This window comes from Alosa sapidissima, chromosome 17 (genome assembly GCF_018492685.1).
Source record: "Alosa sapidissima isolate fAloSap1 chromosome 17, fAloSap1.pri, whole genome shotgun sequence".
NCBI lineage: Eukaryota > Metazoa > Chordata > Actinopteri > Clupeiformes > Clupeidae > Alosa > Alosa sapidissima.
The window spans coordinates 23,048,184-23,071,405 of NC_055973.1; the positions used below are offsets into that span (position 1 = coordinate 23,048,184).

General features: G+C 44.5%; 1 protein-coding gene across 6 annotated transcripts in view; it reads left to right on the plus strand.

Moving 5' to 3' along the window:
- The first annotated feature begins 1,706 nt into the window (after positions 1 to 1,706).
- Positions 1,707 to 23,222, plus strand: part of slc12a7b (solute carrier family 12 member 7b) — a 77,599-nt gene continuing 56,083 nt past the window's right edge. For 2 of the 6 annotated variants that reach the window (XM_042067260.1, XM_042067258.1), the window contains exon 1: positions 16,262 to 16,648. In XM_042067260.1, the coding sequence (XP_041923194.1) occupies positions 16,537 to 16,648 (112 nt within the window). In that variant the 5' untranslated portion in view covers positions 16,262 to 16,536. Of the gene's footprint in view, positions 2,039 to 16,259; positions 16,649 to 23,222 lie in introns of those variants that run through there. The other 4 variants (XM_042067257.1, XM_042067256.1, XM_042067255.1 and 1 more) reach the window with 4 other exon arrangements.

The following is a 23,222-nucleotide window of genomic DNA, read 5'->3' on the forward strand; positions in this document are numbered from 1 at the left end:
ACCTGCAGCAACACCTCCAACTGCATCAAGTCCATCTAGAGGGACTTTGTACACTTGTTCAGCTGCTGCCAGCATAGATAAGTGCTTCTTCTGTTAGAAGCAGACAAAAGAGCAACCAACCAGCAAGTAATAAGTAATATTTTGAAGTCAATGACTTTTAACAGGTAGCCAATGTAGAGATGCTAGGATGGGGGACATATGTTCATATTTTGTGTGTGTGTGAGCAGCTGCATTTTGTATGAGCTGTAAGCTCTTTAGACAGGTATTATTACAGCCAGCGTAATAGCATTGCAATAGTCTATCCCTGAGGTGACAAAAGCATGGAATAATTTCTCGGCATCTGGTAAGGATAAGGACTTCCTTATCTTTAAAATGTTCCTTAAATGGTAAAATGAAGTTTTGGTGATCTGTTTTATGTGATTATTTAGTGCTAGGTCAATTATAACTCCTAGGTTTTTAACACTTGTGGATGAGGTCAGTGGAAGATCACTATATGTAGCCTGTGATGTGGATAGGATATCCCTCATCTTTTTAGAACCTAGAACCTTGACTTCTGAGTTCAAAAGCAGGCAATTATTCGTCATCCATGTCTTATATCTCTTATACATGTGTCAAGTTTGGCTAACAGGGTTAATTCATCAGGTTTTATGGAGAGGTATAGTTGTGTATCATCTGCTAAACAACAGGGGCCCCAGTACTGAGCCTTGAGGCCCTCCATATTTTCCATAATCTGGGTAGATGGTTTATTATGGACCTGTACAAATTGTTGACGGTTAGGAAGGTATGATCTAAACCAAGTGAGTGCTGAGTCTGATGCCTATCAAATTTTCAAGCCTAAGTAGTATGGCACGGTCTATGGTGTCAAAGGCAGCGCTGAGGTCCAGAAGAACCAGTATTGATACAAGGCTAGGTTTTTTGAGGGAGGGCTTAATAACAGATGTCTTAAACGACTGCGGTACATGCCCTGATAGCATTGAATTATTTATAATCTAGAGCAAAATATTATCCAGGAAGGGGAGAGCAATCTTAAGAAGGTGTGTAGGAATAGGGTGTAGTAGACTAGTTGTAGACTTTGATGAGGAAATTGTGGAGGCAAGATCTAATATGTTGTGTATATGTAAATGAATTAAATGTTTTTCGAAGTCTCATCTGTGATTCTGTTATGTTTTTGCTATCTTTCAGCAATGGAATATGTGTATTTGGTGAAACTGATTGGTTATTGAGCTTATCTCTAATTGTTTGACATACAATCATAATACTGACATACAATCATACTGTTGAAAATAACTGTTTTGTGAACTTTATTCAACATAGCCAGTGATTTAGGCGAAATTTATGGTGTTAATTACAGTGAAATAGGCCTATACAATTAAAAAAAAAATAGGGTTGAAACAGGTAAAAAAAATGGAGACATAATTTTTCTCCATGTTCAATGAACTCTAAAGACAGTCCAACCACTCCAAAAATTAACATTTCAAACCCACAGAAACCATTTAGACCCCCTGACTAATAGGATGAGCATGGGGAAGACAGTTCCCGAACATTAGCTCCGGTTGCTGCTGCTCGTGCCTCATATTCCGAACCTCCCACTGATTTGTATCTGCCGCGGATTGACACCAACTCGCGTGTACTTCAGCCAATCAGGCGCCGGTAAACTCGACTAGCGCACGCCCTTTGTATGATCAATCCATGGATCATCCACGCGTGTGTCCCCACACACATCATACGCTGTGTGCTGTTCTGTGCTGCCTGTGCCCGCGCACCCCGGCTCAGATTGGTTGGTATGACTCATAGCGGTAAACCGTGTGGTCCCTGAAGTTATATTTTGATCAAGAGGGTCCGAGAACGGTCGGGCAAGAGTGAAGAAACATGACGGAAAGGTTTGTGGTCATCCCCGTGGGGCAGGGTGACAATGAAACCCGGGAAGAAGTCGATGACTATGTACCTGACGACGGAGGAGGAGGAGCGGGGGGTGATTTTGTTGACAATCAAGGCGTAATTCCAATTCTTGAATACAGCAGAGAGCCCAACAAGTACGGTAAGATCAACTCTCTTTCGAAAAAAGTTTAAATAACTTGAGAACTGCTGTTCGCAAACCTGTCTTTTGCCATCACCTGCTCTGACAGCACCATGTAAGTCGTATCCCCTGCTAACGTTGCCAGGGTAAAGTTGCTTTGGTGATTAGCAAATTGCTCATCGGCTGCAAAGTAGGTGTTACATAACGGGTTCCACATGTGCTGATGATCAAGGCATACATGACGGCTAAGCAAATACGCCTGTGTCTAGGTCTATAGCCTTATATAGCTAAACAGAATGACAATAATGATGATAATAATAATAATAACATTCTCATTGCTCTGTAGAGTTTAAATGATTTGGAGTGCAGTACAGTTGCACTATTGTAGTTTGGTAATTGTCTACTACATGTAATACAAGGCTTTATGTCAGTGCAAGGCAGATTGGGTACCATTGGGCTTCCACAACAGGACGCCTCCCATGCTTTTGTATAAAGCAACTGTCCCTGGAGCCCTTGGCCCAAGCTCACACCAGTCTGTCGCCACCTTTGGCTGTGACTTCACCATCTGCCAGTCGGGACACCATGTAATTTCATTGTTCAAGTTTTGGTTTTAATAGAAGATGTCACATGTGCTGATTACTCACCCAGCCTTTCAAGTCACTCCATACCATACAATGGAAAAAGGAATGTGTGTGTCATTTCCCTTTTTTTAAGATGTGACATTACACATAATAGCATAAGGTGTTCCTGGAATACACTTGGGCAAAGCAATTAACATGCCCAGGCCACTGGCTTTGATTCCCATAGATCTATATTCAGGAGCAGTGGACATTCCATTGTGTTCATGACCAACAAGAGACGTTGGCAACCAGAAGTGACATGGAGCTCTAAAATTAGGCTAATGGTTTTATGTCACCTATTGGTGACTTTGGAAAAGACGGATTAAAACTGTTGCTCGGACTTGTTTTTGAGTTTATTTTCCACTTTCCACACTCAAGCACATGGGAATTACCTGGGTGTTCCATTCCGCTACAGCCAAAGCATGGCTTGGAATCAACTTCAGTCCCCTAATGCCCCGCCACACCCCGTTCCCCCGGTAGAAAGTTCCAGCTGTCGTAAATTATCTCTCCCTGTCAATATGGACAGAAATGCCGCTGTGTTCAAAAGTGAGCGAAGTCATAGCAAATAGGAAAAAATAAAGCTTTTTTTCATTCAGCTAGACAATGGACTACTTACTGACACAGACATAAAGGGGAACTGACAGTGGCACTGTAAAAACCCCTTGCACCCTTGTTGGTGTGATGTCAAGAGACCCCACGATAAATCAAAAGACTTTTTCAGTCATTGATCCCATTAGAGGTAAAGTTTGTAAAAGTCAGCTGTGTTGTGAAACTTTACTGAGTGGTGTTCTGTAGGGCAATGAATGATACCTCAGAATACTTAAAGAGTCATATAGTTTGTAAGAGCCGGGTTGAAACTTTGGTGAGTATTGTTAAATTATCTGTAATGATATTATATCATCCGTCCTCTGAGGGCGGCCCCAGCCTTAAAGCCCACTTGAGTCACACAAAGTGAGGTTCTCATCACAACCTGCCTGACCATCCTTAACGCACAGCAGATGCGGCCGCGTGGAAAAAGCTGGGATCAACATGTTCCAACATGGCCCCTTCGCTGGAATCCCTGTCTCTGGTGATCACCTCCGGACACGTCTGTCCTGGTCATCAACCTCCTGACACTCACTTATTTCACTCCTCAGACTTGGGTTGGGATGTATTGAAGGCCTGTGAGATTAAGGCTTGAAGTAACATGATGTAGGAATTCCCCTTTTCATTCCAAATTCCGAGCTACTAAGTACCCATTAAGTGCTAAGGAGGTACCCAATTAAGGGTCATTCACACCAAGAACGCTAACGATAACTAAACAAATATCGTTCTCGTCAATATGAATGACAATGTTCACATATAAACTATAACGATAACGAGATGAAGAACGATAATGCTCCGAAATCACTTTCAGAGCGATTTTGAGAAAGATAAAAAGCTAATAGCCAATCAGAGCCCCTTAAATTTTAGCCATCACATTCATTAACACAAGGACAGACTTTGTTTATCGTTGTTCAGTGTGGACGCTTTTATCGTTATGGTTATAGTTATTGTTATCGTTCCTGGTGTGAATGACCCTTTAGTCTAAAACTGACAAAAAGGGGTCATGCTCCAGCCAGTGACAGCAATGACACGTCTGCGCATCGGCAATCTCTAAGCCACTATTTTGTGGTAAAAGAACTAGGGCGTTGCTTTGAGAGAGGATTTTGGAATCGTATTCTCGTATTCGTGGAGTAGTCTTCCTTCAAAACCCACAGAATGGATTTTTCAGGGCCGATAGCTCTCTGGTCTTGGGTTTACTGGATTGTCTAATTGAATTAGTCGTTGGGTAGAGCAAGGTTGCTTTGTGTCATGAAGCATGGGGTAATGAGATTGGTCTCAGCGCTGTAATTGCTCATTGCTGAAAATATGACGGGGGGGGGGGGGGGGGGGGGGGGAGTGTTTGGAGGCATATTTCAGCAGCTGTCTGATCTCAGTCAGAAGAGGGTCAGGGATAACGGGATTTGCTTTCAACCAGACACTTAAGTGGTCCTTAGATGAGCTCTTCTTCAGCCCTTTGAAAATGTTTTTTTCCTCCACTTTGCTGTGATTTAATCTGCATCGTTTAGGTCTGTGAAAGATAAGACAAAAGGCTGACTGACGGACCATCACACACGCACACACGCACCCACACGTGCACGCACACATGTGCACACACGTACACACACACACACTGACACACGCTAATACAGTACAGTATATGACACACACACACACACACACACACACACACACACACACACACACACACTCACAGATTGGCCCAGGCTTGGCATATATGAACCTCTGTTCAACATCTCCAAATTGCATTTTGAGTCATTTAGCCACGGTAATCTTGTTTTGTCCAGAAAAGAGCTGTAACGAGACGAAGCAATCGCTCTGACCTTTCCTGCTGTGTGGTGCTAGGCCATGTCTCCCCAGGGGGTCTGTTTGCTTTTCCTTTTGAGGCTATGCCTTTGTTGGTGGGCACTCACTGCACCACACCTCTATGTCACCATTCAGCAGGCCATGTGGAGCATCGTTTTAAGCGGGCCTGTTTCTGCTTGGCATTGTTGACAAATCTCTCCAGGGACCTGAGTGTCTGCAGGTAGGATTAGGGCTTATCAATTATGGCAAAGATCATAATTATGTTTAATTAACATAAATATTTTCAATATTGAGGTCATGCTTATGCTTATGATTACTATGATTAATATGATTACTCAATGATTTTGGAAACACCATCCATTTTCTGAACTTTCAAAAACATAAACTAAAAAACAAATGGGAAAATAAATGGGGGGAATAAAACATTTAAAACAGTTAACACCCTAAAGGAAAGGGGTAGGTTACGCTGGATTTATAACTCATGACAAAATGAGAGCATTGTCGCGAAACAGAATATAATAATGGTAATAATAATATGCTTTATTTCTATAGCACTTTTCACACACAGAATGCAGCTCAATACGGAAAATAAGGGGTTAGTCGTTGTATCTTGATTGTGTTGTTTTCCTAATAGTTGGCATAGGCTAATCTAAATTGAAACTTAATTGTGATTAATTGCACAGCTCTAGGCTGTATTAGTCTCTAGTATTTGCTGAGAGGTATAATTGGGTGATATCTATTTGCTAATGTAATACCATGAGCAAGATTCTTAGGGCTAACATAATTTTAATGTTCCCATACGCAATATGATAACTTTAGTTCATGCATGAGACATTTTGCTTGTTGCCTGACTTTGCATGTTGCCCATCATTTTAAATTTGTCTCCCTGTCTTGAATGCACGATGGTGTTTTAAGCCCTCAACGTCATCTTCCAGGCAGCGCTGCATGGAAGGCACTAGGGTTAGGGTTAGGGTTACAGTAGGTGCCTTGAAGTTGACGGTCGCAGCGCTGCCTTGAAGTCGACGATGGGTGCTTATAACACCATCGAGCTTCTTGAATAGACATTTCCATTACTTAAAGCAACACCAAAGAGTTTTTTGTACCTTAAAATAATGTTTCCAAAATCGTTTCAGTGGTTCATCAACTTGTAACAGGGTGAACGGCACTTCTGCATTCGCTTTGCAGCCCTCTATCGGCTATAACCGCACTACAGTATGTAAGTTTGCCAGATCGGGTAGCGGATCTATACAGTTCGATGGAATGAGACATAAGAAACTACAAATTTGACTTGCATCTGATGTCGCAATACATCGTACTTTCATAAATCGTGCAACATATTCTACCTTGTCTGTGGACATCGTTATTTGCAAAGCCGGTGCTGGATAAACAAATAACGTGCGTGCGACAGAGGGAAAGTTCTTTGGTGTTGCTTTAAAGATTTCAGGAATGTGTATTTGTTGGTTGCTTCTTATTAGTGATCATCTATATTATTGACTTACTCAAAGGCTTTCCCAAGATCTCTGCGCATCTGAATACCTCTGAAACAACATTTGTGGAAGACGTTTAGACTACTTCAGTGTATGCTTATGGAGACACTACAGTGCAAGCCCTACTTGCACGTCACGTGACCAAATGGGAAGTGAATGGTGGCTGGTGTGTGAATGGTGGTTGGTGTTGCGAGTACACCTGCGACTGTACATTTGTTTTGAAATAAGACCCACCCCACTTCATTCCTGCAGTGAGTTAGACAATGAGTGTGTTTTCTGTCTGATGTCATGACTGCAGTAGGCTAAGTAATATGATATGAGTGGGATTTAGCAGACTATTTAACATCACTACCGACCGCTGCTCCACCACAACACTGAGAGTCCAATCCATCCCCTTCATTTGCTACGGAGATATGAAAGTCTTGGCAAGGCAGCACAGACTCTGTCAGACTAATTATCCCAGTGTGAGAAGGCCTGCCTGCCGTCATTAGGGCTGGATTAGGACTCTGTGAGAGGGTTACAGGCTTCCCCGATGGATTGATGAAATATGGTTAAGCTTGCTGTGCCCTTGACATCTCCTGCGTTCTGGCATTTACTACTTAGCATGGCATAGGAAAATGCATTCAGTTCGAATGCATAGGCTATAGGCTAGTTTTTTTCTCATGCCTTTTTCTTCATGTCCTCTTCTGTTGAATGAAGTCTTTGGGAGTACCTGTTGCCTGTTCACAGATAGCCTAATAGCCAGGTGTGACACGTCTGCATCTGGTTCTGATATAGCATGGGTTAGAGTTGGATATTCTCACAATGCTTTATTGTCTGTCTTTTAAAGCCTGGGGAATCAGAGAATAAAGTGGCAGGAGAAGTGAATGATTAGGCAGGCCTAAGCAATACAAATAAGCAGTGAAAATATTTGTCTAAGCCTAGGCTATTTTTTTCTTCTTTGCTAGATATGTCGTTTTGCTGTGTATGGTTTATATTAATATTTCTGTGTACTGTACTGTACTGCTGACTTATGTAAGATAGTGAGTTTTTATCCTTCAATAGAGCATGTATAGCAGGGATTGAATGCGAGAAAGGAGGAGACGAACAATGACTACAAGAGAAAGCGGGGGATGTGGGATGACCGCAGGAGAGGAGAAGAGGAGGGCGGGCCGGAAAGGCGAAATCAGGGGAGAGGGAGAGGGCCCTGAGGAGCCTCTCTCTCTCTCCTCTCAACAACTCGCTCTCTTGTCAACAACACGCTTTCTTCTCAAAAACACGCTGCTGCCATCTGAGCAAACCACTCCAGCCATCTGAGAATTACACTGGCCAGTGTGAGCCTATCTACTGTACCTAGCTGTGATCTTTAGACTTCAGGCAACTGATTAGGGGAGATCCCTCCTCTCAACAACCCACTCCAGCCATCTCTTCTCAACAAATGGCCATCACCCAGCCACCTGAGAGTAACACTGTCCGGTGTGAGCCAATCTGCCTAACTGTACTCTTTAGACTTCAGGCAACTGATTGGCACATGTATCTCTACTCTCCACAATATGCTGATGCCATCTGAGCAAAACACTCCAGCCTTTTGAGCAGAACACTGGTCGGTGGGATTCTATTTACCTAGTTGTGATCTTTAGACTTTAGGCAGCTGATGAGTGCATCTGTCTCCTCTCAATAACACGCTCCAGCCATCTCTACTCTCAACAACTCGCCTCAGCCGTCTGAGAATAACACTGCCTTTGGTGAACCGATCTACCTAACTGTGCTCTTTAGACGTTTGGCAGCTGACAAGGGCATATCGCTCTTCTCATGAGCATGCTGAAGCCATCAGGGCCGAACGCTGACTACTGTGAGCATATCTATGTAACTGCCTATATCTCTACTCTGTAGATTTGAGGAGGCTGGCCTCCTCTGCTTTTGTAGGATGGCCTCCTCTGCATGGGCTTGCTCCAGCAAGGATTGGCTCTCAAACTAAGATGCCTTCTAAAACGTCCCTGAACTGACGTAGACCGTTAGTGTGGTGTAAAAGTATTTTTTTTTTGTAGATTTAGGTCAGGTAGATAAGCTAGTTCTATCTCTAGCTTAGAATCTCTAGGAGATTCAGCAGCCCTACCTCAGGGTCATCTGCAGCCATAAATCTATACCGGTAACCGGTTCCCCTGAAGGGGTAAGCAGTCGGTCTCTAATGACCCTACTGTAATGGGCAGGTTTACTTTAGGTTATGCATCACAGCCCGTGCTTAGAGAGGCTGTCTATTGATTCTCCCTATTTACGGGAGACAGCCAGGAGGCAGAGCAATAACAACTGTGCTCATCACACTATGTAATACCAAAACTGTAATATGACCGTTATTATGACTAATTTCATTCATTTACTATTATCCTTGATGTTTTGTTCATCAAATTCTGTCAAGGGCATCACTCTGTGTGGATTTTCTCTATATATATATTTTCTCAGCTCCTGGTTTGATGATACCTTCAGACATGTTCTCAAACCACCTTCTCATACTTGTAGGCTTTGTGGCTTTATGGTTCTCTTTAACTCTCCTCAGCACCTCACGCAAACTCCATTACCCTCTTTCTCTCTCTCTCACTCTTCCTGTTTAGCTTTCATAATAGGCCTCTAGCCTTGGGTTGTGTTCTCGACTTGTTTATGCATTTGTTGGCCTTTCGGAAGGCTGTTTGTATGTTTTTCCACCACACCATACTAATGACGGTGTGGTGACTCATCTTACCCAGCATGCCCTCCTGAGATCACGGCAGCCCCATGGCACCACAGCTCCACAGCTCCACGCACGCTTGTGGCTTGTGGATCGCCAGGATCCCTCCTGAGAGGAGTGGGGAGGGGAGGAGGGGCGAGACGGGAGTCCCCGAGTGTAACAGCCAGCCTGGGCCTGACTCAGAGGAGAAGCATGGAGAGAAGTAAATTAAGTTATGGGTGATCTTTCTCTCTCTGCCCTCGCCTCTGTTGGGCTCTTGTGCACACTTAGACCTTCCTGTGAGTGTGTCGGCATTCTTTACAGACTCTAACCTCTTTATCAGTGTCTTGCACACACACACACACACACACACACACACACACACACACACACACACATACACACACACACACACACACACACACAAGCGCACACACACATACACACACAGAGACACACACACATATACATACACAGAGACACGCAGACACACAGACATACACACACACACACACACACACACACACTCAGACAGTGTCCTGTTGTGATGTGTAAACCCTGGGCTCAGTCAGTACAGTTTGCACCACAGCGTGTGTACTCGTTCTTTTCAGTGTCACTATAGCAAAGCTAATGAGATCTCTGCTGTGTGTTTAAGGCCAGCCTATCAGATGGCTCCATGGACACTGTCGTTGCGCCCGCTGGACCCCGTCGACTCATTTATCTTCACACAGGAAACGGGATCCATAGTGCGATCGCATGGCTCACCGCCCTGGATAATACAGCGCTATATTAACTCCAGCAGCGTCCTAGATAGGCTGAGCTGATTTGGTGTCAATGTTGCAAATGGTTTCAGTTGCTGCTGCGATCACAGTGGCTCAGGGAAGCCTTTCAGTGGGTATTGACAGAGGGACAGAGAAGCACTCACTGTTGACTCGTACATCTTAATGAGTTAAGACTCTGGCACGAGAAGGTGGGTATTTTGACCTCCTTATTTCATTTCCATACCCGCATGCACGCACGCATGCAAGTCACAGACACAGACACACAAGCACATAGAATCATACGTGCATACAATGTATGCTCATACACACTTATGCACATGCAGGCACACACACACACACACATACATATACACGTATACAAACACATGTCATGCACACAGACAACACAGAGCCACATACACACACGCGCACACACACAGACACAAACAGCCACGTATGTGCACATTCACTCACACACACACACACACACACACACACACACACATGCACACAGACACAAATAGCCACGTATGTGCACACACACACACACACACCCCGCCCTGGTGCCTGTTTCAGGAAGCCTCTCCCAGTGTCCGCACTGAGTGTGTGACAGCGCTGCGCTCGTCCCCGTCCCCTCACTCACACGGTCAGCGCGGAATTCTCCAGTGGTGCGCCGCATTCTGTTGCCCCACAGAACCCCCCACCCCCCCCCCCGGGGTCACCTGATCTGCTCGTGCTGGTGGCCACACAGCTGAGCAGCCCCTAACAGCCTCCGCCTGCGTGCACGGGGGTCACCACGGCGATATCCGAGCCCCACGGCATCTGCACTATAAACGCACCAGCGTCACCAACGCCCACCTCCACTACCCCCCGATGTTACGGAAGCCCCTGAACCCCAGATGCCAAGAATAGTGAGGTTCAGCGTGCGCAGCAGTTTTCACGCGTAATAGACATTTTTGTGGAGACATCTAATATGTCTGTCTGGCCCTTGTAAACCAGTTTCGACAAGTTTTTGCGCGTTTTGTTGTATCCCACACCGATGGCCTTCCTCCATCCAACCACCCCTTAGGTCTATTTGAGGAACAGAGAAACTCAACAGGAAATTGTACAAAACAGCTATTCAGCAATTCTGTGAAAGTGCTCTTGCCTCAGAGTAGATTGCCCCAGATTTTGTTGCATGCAATGGCCATTTAAAGATGGAGGTCAACTTTTATTCAGTCAAAGAAGGTGGAATTTTCCACCTGTAAAATGTCATGGAAGTGTAACAATGTGACGAAGGAAGTGCTGTTTTGCTTGGAAACATTGTGGTGTAATGGAGAAATTACATTGCCAGACTTACGCAATCAGATTTATCAGATTCATTTATTCCACTTTATTTTTTGTAATGTTTGTTTATGTTTATATTTATGTGCTTGTTTCATGAGTTAATATTTTGATTGAAATAATCATTGTCATTGTGAAAGCTTTTTGTGCTAGTTCATGTTTGAGTAGACTACATTGTTTTTTTTGTCCTTAATGTAATCTTCACACTCTTTTTTAGTAATAGGTTTTTTTTTAGGTCTACACAGTTGCTTGAAAACATCACATTTCCACTATCAGAAAGTCAGTTCCCAAAATGGCCAGATGGTGGCAGCAGTGTGCTACTTTTTCTCAAGCTTGCAGAAGTTGGCCAGCAGCACAAATGGATTTTATATTTTCATTGTGGACATGAACTGGCTAAATATGAAATGATAAAAACAAAAACAAAAGAAAACAAAGGAGTCTGCAAGCTATACAGTGATTTACCCATCATGTATATCTAATGGAAACGTACAACCATGAACACTGGCATTTAACATTTGAGTAGCATAATTGCAGTGGAATATTAATACTCTTAGCTTGAGATGTGATCAAGGGCTTAGAGCTTAACTTAGTTATGATCCATTTGTAGAAATTGGACTCTCCGTAGCCATGATGGACCGTAGACTGGAGTCTTCAAGTAATGTCACTGTACAACCAACATGTTATTTATACTTCACCAAGTACATGATGATGTTTTTCCTAAACACAACCTTACACTTGCACACTCTGTTTCTTTAAAACTGTCCACATCTCCACCAGAGTGCTTCTCTGTCTCTCTGTCTCTCACTATACAGTAGGTATTTAAAATGTTCACATGCTGTTATAGTGAGATATCATCACGGAGCTTATGCTGTAGTACTGATCCTGTGTGGTGTCCAGCTCTTTATCAGGGAACCTCAAGTGGCCTCTTTGACCCTTCCACGTGAAGATGGAAATTGTTTATGGGTTGGTGTGAGGCACTATTTTTATTTTATATTTATTTATTTATTTATTTATTTATTTATTTATTTATTTATTTGGGGGGGGGGGGGGGGGGGCAGTTTCACAGACTGCCTTTAAATCCCAACCTCCACAATTAGCATTCTTGGTTGTCGTTCATCATCTTATCATCGTTAGTAATCAACAGTCATTGTTAGGCCAGACCATATTTATAACCATTAATCAGTCCCCCTCCCCCCTCTCCCTCCCCCTCTCTCTCACTCTCCCTTTTCCCCCTTTTGTCCCTTTTCTGTCTCTCTCTCTCTCTCTCTCTCTTTCTCTTTCTCTTTCCCTCTGTCTCTTTTTCTCTCTTTCTCTCATTCCTCTTTCTCTCTCTCTCCCTCTCTCTACCCTCTCATCCCCTCCCTTCCCCCATCCTCTCCATGATGTTGAGACAATTGTCTTCCTCAGTGTACATCAGATAATACACTGAGGAAGACAATTGCATCAGATAATAGGGAGGTCCCGTTTACCTTGTAAACATCCTAGAATTTCTGAATATCTGTACACAAACCTCCATTCACACACACATACATACTCACACACACACATACGCACACACATACACACACACACACACACATGCACATGCACATGTAAACACACATGCATACCTCTGAAAAAGCCTTGAATTTATTATGTCTGGCATTTTGACACACCGTCATCAGAATACCCCAAAGCAAAGCAAAGAGTGCTATGTAAGACAGATCATTTAAGGTCATAGACGTGTTTTTCTTTTTCTCAGAGCTTCTTAACCCTGCAACCAGTCAGATAGACTGGTGTTTCTCATGACATTCCAGCTCTTGTGCATGCCAGTCTGGTCAGTTTTTTGTAGTCCCTGAGGGTCGTCGGCCTTGCAGCCATCACTTCATGGTTTCAGGGTTAAAAGTCACCGCAAGGTCAACCTGCAGTTACAAAATCAGTGATGTTGCAGCGCGGGGGTGATGGCGCAGTGACCTTTGTTTACTTTCACCATTTGCTTACATTCATGCATTTGCATTTGCCTGTGGGTTGCAACACTTTCTCAGTCTTGATTTGTTTGCAGTGAAAGCACCCTCTGTTTGAGGTACTTAAAACCCTCTCTGTTTGAAAGATGCAAAGCAGGAAGGATAATCTCCTACCTACCGCAGGCGTGAAAGAACAAAGTCAAACTAATCATGGCTCTCAAATAGTCACTACACAACAAAGGATATTTGTGCATCTTTGTTTGTGAATAGATCTTTGTCCTTTTTCTTAAATCTGGCACCTGTGTCTGTATACATAGGACATGTCCATACTGTAGACACACAAGCTTGTCTTCTGCTTTTGTCCGATTCGACGATGAGTTAACACAGCTATGAATGAGACTCTGTCAGCCTTTAAGACTGCATCTCAACCTGAGAGGCAGAATGCTGTCCCAGGATAACAGGATGCATTAGAAATCCTATCTCCTCCGTCGGACGGATGTCTCCTGATAGCGCTCCAGCTATTCTGGGAGAGGCATTGTGGGACTGTTGTGTCCGGAATAGGGGATATAGATTCTCCACAAAGAGATTTGTTTCAAAAGTCTGCAGTGGGGTCAGAAAACTGTCGTCGCAGACATCACACTAGAGGACGGCTGCCAGGGCAGTAAACACTTTAAAATGGCTTGTTGGTTTTTGTCGGAGGGAAAGATGCCCGATGGCTCCCAGCATTGTTCATCTCCTCACTCAGCTCCTGAGCTTGTCCTCTGTCTCTCTTTGTCCTCTGGCATCCGGCGCCTGTTTAGAATAGGCTCTTCACTCTCTCCGAATCAGTTAAGGTCTGATTGGAAATTCCACCAGGTTTATCTGAGACAGCACAACAAGGCCCCAGTTCTCATTCCTCCTCCCGTTGTTTGGTTCTCCGGTGCTGAAAGATCCTGGAGCTTTTCAGTTTTCCTAGTAGAAGTGCTACCAAAACTACCAGGGAGGAGGAAGACACACAATGAACTTTCCGACATAGCCTTAGTCCGAGTTATTCATACAGTATCGGTCACAGAAATGGGGTGGAACTGGCTGGTCAAATGCGTTCAGGGTTATTGCATCTACTGTAGTCTTTAAAATAGGAGGTGTGGACTTGCTGCCCCATGTTTGTTTTTAATTTCTCTGCATAACCAGGTTACACTGTGCTCCAGTTTGTTACCTAGTTTGTTTCAATTTAGATAGATACTGTATAGGGTTTAATGTGTCCAGAGGATAATCGGTCTTTACACAGCACTCTATGTAGATAGATAGATAGATAGATAGATAGATAGAGATACTTTATTGATTCACAAGGGGAAATTCAAGATGTGTGATGAAATTAATCAAGAAAGATCTGAAAAATATGATGGAGATGTTGGAGAGGTCTTTGGGAAAATTCCAAATTCCCATTGTATGCTCCAGATTCATAAGCTCCAGCTCTCAGATCAAGCCAAGCCTGATGATCATTCCATGTATCGCCTGTAACCAGTAACCACGCATTGCTCGCCAAGCAACTTTCCCAGGAAGAGATCATCATCGTTGTGGAGGATCATCCTTGCTAAAACCACATTTAAATTGGCAATTCTCATTCTCAGAACACAGAAACCACATGAGGTCTTGTGGATAGCTAACCTTAACATGGGGTCAAAATCACAATGTTTTCTCTGCATTCAAACTTGGACAATAATCTGTTTTAGTTCAGCACCTGTCCTATTTGTAAATTGTGTTCAATTTCAGGGCACGACATTAATGGTTGCCCGGTTGCCCTTGCTACCACATTGGCAACCATATTTGGTTGGCTTTGGCAATCAAAACCTCATGCCTGGTTGCCAAGCTGGCAATCACTTTTAACCACTTTTAAAAGTTGAGCCCTGTTATGTTTGTATATTTCCTGTATATGGCTGCGTATTCCCGAGCATTAGCCTACATAGCTCTGTGAACATATCAATTTCGATTGGTCAGTGAAGGCATTGCTTTTGTGTCACTGGCAGACATAGAATCATGCATGCCTTCAATATTTCTCATGATTCATAGTAGATTCATACCAATACGTCAGAAGCTAGCTGTTACAGTAATAGCTGTGTAGACCCGATTGGCCACACCTAAGATAGTAAATTAGCATCACTTGTGGTAAATGTGAACTAGTCAAGCACTAAACTAAACTACATTGTAGGCTAGTTATCTGAACCAATCAGTCAAGAGGAATAGACTAGATGATGACCTAGTGTCAATGGCCTTTGCCCTTTGCAGCATCACAATCTGTGGCAGAGATGGACACAAACAGGTAACAACCACCAGACGTTAATCCCAGCCAAGATGAGATCATCAGCATACAGGCTTTGCTTTCACTGAAATATGACCTCGTCAGTCCTGAAGTGTTGCATTTTCAGCCATCATCGTAGGAAGCTTGGGTGCTAGATAGCCACGCCCTACATCTCTTGTCATTTTAGCACAGTGGAGAGTTTGGTCTTTGTGAGGGTCTGTTACGTAATGTTAAAATGCTGTTAGGTCAGTTCTGCTGTTGTTTGTCTGTGGCCGTGTCTGTGTATGTGTCTTCTCTGATGTCTGTTAGTTTAACGCAGGAATCTCAGTTTTCCTACAGCATTGCACAGTGTCCTCTGTGAGTTGTGTTTTGGGGTCTAGGTGTGTCTCTCTGTGTGTGTGCTTTCCTGTGACACTGAGTAGTTTATTTCCAGTAGTGATCACTGGCATGGTCCTGTCAGTAAGTGGAGGCACTTAAGCTAATCAATCCTGTAGTTTCAGAATGCTGGCAGGATGTGTGTGTGTGTGTGTGTGTGTGTGTGTGTGTGTGTGTGTGTGTGTGTGTGTGTGTGTCTGCCTGGGAGAGCAGCCTGCTTTCACTCCTGTCTCCAGCCGGGACCATCTCTGATAGCAGGAGTGGGAGGCAACTCGCCAGCATGTGTGTGTGTGTGTTTGTGGGGAGGCCGGTCCGTAGGGCGGGGCCCAACACACTCCTTATTAGGACAAGGGCTGGTCACATGAGGCCTCGGTCTCCGAGAGACAGGGGCAAAACGGAGAACTTCGCAGAGCAGAGCTGCGAGAGAGAGTGTGTGTGTGAGAGAGACAGGGAAAGAGAGAGAGAGAGAGAAAGAGAGAGAGAGAGAGAGAGAGAGAGTGTGTATGTGTGTGTACGCACCAAGCCAAACAAGAAGCACAGGCAGGGAGAGATAAGGGGGTCTGCAGCGAGGGGGAGGTGTGTGAGACGTGGTCACACTCTCACACACACTTACACACACACACACACACACTGAATATCCAGAGTGAGGCGTAGCCTAGGTGGTATGAAAATGCCCACCAGCTTCACAGTGGTCCCGGTGGAGGATGGAGCGAAGTCATCGCGTGACGACGCGGACGACAACAACGTTCTGCGCGAGGAGGACGAGGACGGTCCAGGTGAGCTCCGCTCTGCTTTTCAGGAACGTCGGGAACGTTGGGAATGCTGGCTCCCATGTGCGGCAGGGCAGAGTCACAGCTGCAGCCACCCAGGGTTGGAAGTGGAACTTTGTCAGATGTGAATCTAGCAGCTGCTGACAGATAAATGGTTAAATCCACTCAATAGTAGATCGTTATGTTGTGTCTGAAATCTACCAGCCACTCTCATATTTTACCAGCTTTTGGCTGGTGGCTGGTGTTGCCGCGGGTAGAGACCACTGGACTCGACCGGACTCGATTCACACTCCTTGGCCGGCAGCCTGCTGTTGCTTCTCGCTGTCCTCATTTGTTTTTCTTTTCTGCATTTGTATCCGACAGCAAACAAGGGTCACGCCTTTCGGGCAGTGTGTGGGGGTTTTACACACTTGTGTGAAGGAAGGAAGGGGCCTCGCGAAAGGAGTTTCTATTGGGCTTCTCTTCCTCCTTCTCTCACTCTCTCTCTCTCTCTCTCTCTCTCTCTCTCTGTCTCTCTGTCTCTCTCTCTCTCTCTGTCTTACTTTCTTCATCTCGTTCTTTCTGCCACTGTCTGCTTGCTGAATGACTTGTCATTTTCCCATAGTTCCTCTCCACCTCCTATTTTCTCCTCTACTTCCGTTATTCTCCATTCTCCTCCGCAAAGCAACAGTGACTAATCAACGTGGCTAGCGTCCCTCTGATGGACGGGCTAATTAATCACAGTCATTGTCATTGTTCGTCTGACTCGTCTGCTATTGTATCTGCCACCTCAGTCGGTTTATCGTAAGCCTGCCCCGTCACAGGGCTGTGAAGAACACATCTCCCTGCCAAATCAATTAGAAGCTGTACGGTATGTGGTAATTGGTGGGGGTCACTGAGTGCAGCCTGTGCTGTTTGCAGTGACGGTGCCAAGCGTTAACTAACTAACTCCTGTGCATCAGAGCTGCCAAACAGTTGTTTTTTTCCCTCTTTGTTTCATGAGGCCTTGGCCAATCGGCTTGCTGCTTCTAATTGCCTCCACAGCGTGCAATTGTGGCCGGGGGTTTTACGAACTCGTTGAGCGTTATGTAAGCTTGCCGAACTGGCATCAGTTCTCGTGCTTTGTGGTGGGATGTTTTCTCCACTTCTCTCTCTCTCTCTCACTCAGACTCTGTTTCTCTCGCTGGATGGAATCAGGTGGTTGGAAGTTATTGATCGGCCCCTTCCTGTTGGCTCGCAGCAGAGGGGAGTTGTCCTCCCGTCTACTTGTTGGTCGGGCTAACCGAGTCCACAGTCCTCTATTGTCCTCGCCACTTTCTAGAACTTTCTCTTTGATCCAACTCCATGCCTGTTGGGTCTGCCTTATTTAAAAGCATCCCATGGAATCACATCTTTCTTAAATTTACCCTGGGGATCAATAAAGTATCTATCTATCTATCTATCTATCTACATGGATGCATCCGTTACCATGCAAATTCACCTTCAGATACGTCTGTAAGAAACATCACTCATTTCCTGTACCAAATGAATGACTAAAGGCTCAAATAAAAAGCTCACAATGGTGCATCAAAGTAAATACTGTAGCATCATTGGACCGGTCCACAGTTCTGGGGATTGGCAATCAGATGACCCCCCTTCGATGCTCCATGTCCGCCATTTACAGAGCCAGGAACACTGACAATAAGGGACAATAGAGGACTATAGGGTTGGGTTGGGGGGGGGGGGGCAAAAAACACCTCTGAATGCCCCTTTGAACCTATTGTAGTCCCAGATAGATACCCCAGTGGGGGGGGGGGGTCGTGTTATAGACAGTGTCTGAGCTCTGGGCCACGCTGTGGAAGTTCTTCCTGCCTCCATCTCTGTGCCTGTGTGTCTGAAAATACAGATGCAGCAGGACTGGAGCACCGAGCGCTCACATCTGTGTCAGATTACCCCTGAACTCCAAGCGCAAGGGAGGGGACGATGAGGAGGAGGAGGGGAGACGAGCGAGAAATTGAATAACAGGGTAGCCATGAGCCAGTTTAGTCGCAGGGTGCACTTTAGCATCCCACGCAATGCTTTTTATAAGGCCATGGCATCGTGTTGGCCCGGCCAAGCTAAACAAGACCAGCTATTTGCTCGCTTGGATCTATCTTTGGAGCCATTATAAACAGAGTCTTTCAAACTGTTTACATTAGATAAAAGGTGCCTCGGACCTTTTGCATAGTTTTTCTGAAGTGCACGATTTGTTTTAGATATGAACTCGGAAATTCAAAGTATGAGCTGATTTTAATATGGGGTTTTGTTGATTTATAATAAGATTGTAAGTTTATGCAGTGGTAAATGAGGGGTGAAGTAAGGCCAGTGGCTCAGTCATTGAGGTGATGGAGATTAGTTAGTTGGTCAAGGTGCCATCTTGCTGTAGTTTCGACCAATCTGATAGTGAAAAGAGAAAATCCCAACAAGAAAATGATTCATAATTATGCAGCTACAGCTGAATTGCATTTTGAGCAAGAAACAAAGACAATTATGTGTGATTTAGATGTCTGTCACTTTGATAGATTGAGATAATGGGCCATTCAAACGTGGTATGTTAAGTTTTGTGAAATTATGTCTGACATTCTCTGCATGTCTTTGCCTGGAGAAGGGAGTCAGTTTAGTCAAACCCATTCATTCCTCCCAGCTGATAAGCCTGGCGGCCTAAGACCCTACTGGTCAGTAGTTCATGACCTTCCCTTTTTCTGTAATTTCTCATCGCACTCCTCTTGTAGGAGTATACCTATTAGCTGTACTATGCAAACTGTAAAGATATAGCTTACACACAATATTAATGATCAGATATGGCATTTAGATATTGGCAGACAATGCCTTGCTCATAGTGGCAGACAGGTTTTTATTTTTATTTTATACTCACCTACTGTATCACTCCACAGAGACAGTTCTCCTACCCCCCCCCCCCCCCCCCCTCCAACACACACCACACACTCCTGGCTTAATTGATGTGTGTGGTTTTTAACTGGGCTCCTGGCAGTTATGGTATGCTCCCTCAGCCCCAGCAGTCACTGTGGGGGTGCATCTGATAGGGCAGGAGTGTGCACGAGTGGGGTGCATACTGTATGATGGGGCAGGAGTGTGCACGAGGCGGGTGCATCTGATAGGGCATGAATGTGCACGAGTGGGGTGCATACTGTATGATAGGGCAAGGGTGATAATGGTTAGCATGATAGCATTCCAACCAGGAGTAACCATATCATTAAACACAGCCTCTGAGGAGCTAAAGGCAATCCAACTGCCTTTATTTCTGTGTGTGTGTGAGTCTGTGAGTGTGTGTGTGTTGTTAGGTGTCTATCACCGTAACCTGACTATTCTGTGTGTGTGTGTGTGTTGTTGTTGTTTACATGTAGCTCATGGCGGTTAAACCCGCTAACAGCCCTCAGCTCGTGTGTGTGTGTGTGTGTGTGTGTGTGTGTGTGTGTGTGTGTGTGTGTGTGTGTGTGTGTCCAGACAGAGGTCCCCATCACACAGCCAGATGGGCCTGTCTCTCCCATTAAAAGACAAAATATGTCTGTATCTGTGTGCGTCTGTCTCTGTGTGCGGATACGAAAGGCCCCCATTCATTCAGAAGAGCCCAGACAGATTCACTCTGTGTGTGTGTGTGTGTGTGTGTGTGTGTGTGGCTCTGGGTTCAGTTCTAAGCACGAGGGGTTAAGCCACACTGAGCTCATTCATCATCACACTGTGCTGAAGGGAAGCACTTAGTCAAAACTGGCTTGTTTTTTGTTTCTCTGCTGTTGTTTGGTCTTTTTCTCTGTCCTGCCTGTCCCACTCTCTTCTCTCCTCTCTCCCCCTCTCTCTCCCTCTCCCCCTCTCTTTCCATCTTACCCTCTCTTCTCCTCTCTTCCCCTCTCTCCCCCTCTCCCCCTCTCTTTCCCTCTTACCCTCTCTTCTCCTCTCTTCCCCTCTCTCCCCCTCTTCTCCTCTCTTCTCTCCTCTGTTCTTATGTTCTCTTCTCTTCGCTTCTCTTCTCTTCTCTTCTCTTCGCTCCTCTTCTCTTCTCTTTTCTTTTCTGCTCTTCCCTTCTATCCTCTTCTCTTCTATCCTCTTCTCTTCTATCCTCTTTTCTTCTCTTCTCATCTGAAATGGTTTAAGTTCTTGTTTATTCCTCGTGGGTTTTATTTGACTGCTAACAGTGTTAGTGGTAAGTGGGATGAGGACGCAGGGTGTGTGTGTGTGTGTGTGTGTGTGTGTGTGTGTGTGTGTGTGTTCTGAGCACACATGGTTCCCAGGCCTTCGTTGACATCCCCAGTGTTTCAGCGGTGCAGGCTGATAACAGGGAGAGCAGGATTGTGAAACCCACCCTGCAGCAGTGTGTGTGTATGTGTGTGTGTGTGTGTGTGTGTGTCTATTATGCACATTTTACGAGAGAGAATCACAAGTGGAGCATGACTATTCTGCGTGTGGAATTTGTGGAAATGGGACAGAGAGCAGTTTGTGTGCATGAAGAGATTCACATTTTTCTCAGATTATTGGAAGAAAATTTCCATGGTGCCTTCTCTGATGCCAATCACACATATACATACACATATACATACACACATACGCACATACACACATCTACATACGCATATACACACATCTACATACTCATACACATACTGTACATACACACATACATGCACACATCTACATATTCATATACATACACACATACAAATCTTTCAGAATGCTTTCCGTTCTTGAACTGCATCGAATTGCATCGAATCGCATCACATCGAATCGTACTGAATCGTTTTTTAAAACATGTATCTTTTCTTGTATCGAATCGTGCCCAACTGCCCATGTATCTAGATGCAAATCGTATCGTCTTTTACATGAGAGATTCACACCTCTAATACACACACATACATACACACATATACATACGCACATAAACATACACACATACATACACACATAAACATACACAAATACATACACACATAAACATACACATATACATACGCACATACACACATCTACATACTCATACACATATACATACACACACATACACACACACATATACAGTACACACATAAACATACACATATGCATACAAACATACATACAAACATACATACACACACATACACACATATACATACACACATCTACATACTCATATACATACTCACATATACAGTATTTTCGCACTCACACAAGCGCCCAAAACAAACTTTTTTTTTTTTTTTTTTAGTATTTCACCAGTATTTATCTAGCCTGACATAGCCATACTCAATTCTAGTCAGTATATGCATCTGGGCCCCAGCCGTGGCGCAATTGGCTGGGGCTCCTGCACCGTACGCCGGCGACCCGGGTTCGATTCCCGCCCCGTGGTCCTTTCCGGATCCCACCCCGACTCTCCCACTCACTTCCTGTCTTTCTCCACTGTCCTGTCTAATTAAAGGCATAAAAAGCCCCAAAAAAATATACTAAAAAAAAAAAAAAGAATATGAGTCTGATACTGCTCCATTGGGATGTAATTATGGGGCGTGTTTCAACCGATACAGGGGGGGGATGCCTCTGCACTCAATTGGATAGACCTAACCAATCAGAGCAACGCAGAGCAACGAAATTGCTTACCTTGAGGTATAGGAAGAAAACACACAAACCATCCTTCTTCTCCACAAATGCCTTAACATTGTTTTCTGGTCTTTTGTAAAAGTTAATGCCGTCAATAACTCCTACAACACTCATTAGCGAAATCTAAGAGATTCGTAGTAGCCTAGGGTAGGCTATTAGGGAAAACTGATATAGCCTATATCCCCTCCGTTTTGAAAAATAATTCTGTTGAACACTGATATGCTACAAACATGTTAAACAAAGGCTGTCGCAAATCCCTCGAACAGGTGGTCAATCAGAGATTTCAAACGAACGAGGGACAACATGTCACAATGCAACAGAGCTGTTTTACCTTGATGAAAGTGAAACCACGAGTTTTCCCACATCTCAACTTTGGCCAAAGTTTTCAGAAATAATTGTTTTCAGTGATAAAACCTCAGTAATAATATGCATTTTCCTTATGGGGTCTTAAAAGCCATGTCTCCTTCTAGCCACAGCGTTTTTGTTTCAAACATAGGCCTCTAAGCGTGCTCAGATGACAGGCACTGTTGCTCACCTGTCCATCATTGTAAAGCCCGATTTGATTGGTCTGCCCGATCTAGGGCGAGCATAGTTGCTCCACAATGGAGTAATGCCAGACCGAACTTCACGACCTCAAATGTTGTGGGCGGGACTAAGTTCAGACTGGCACCCAGGCTAGTATTTCTCCAGCGTTCTCAAAGTTTTCAAAGTGTGACATGATGTAATAATGATGTAATGATGACGCAGTGGTGTCCTGCTGGGGAGTGGAGTGGAGTGGAGCCCATATGCCGTTTACACTCCAACATTACTCAAGCCACACACACACACACACACACACACACACACACACACACGTATGCATATAGTACACACACACACGCACACACACACACACACACGTATGCATATAGTACACACACACACGCATATGCATGTAGTACACACACACACACACACACACACACACACACGCATATGCATGTAGTACACACACACACAC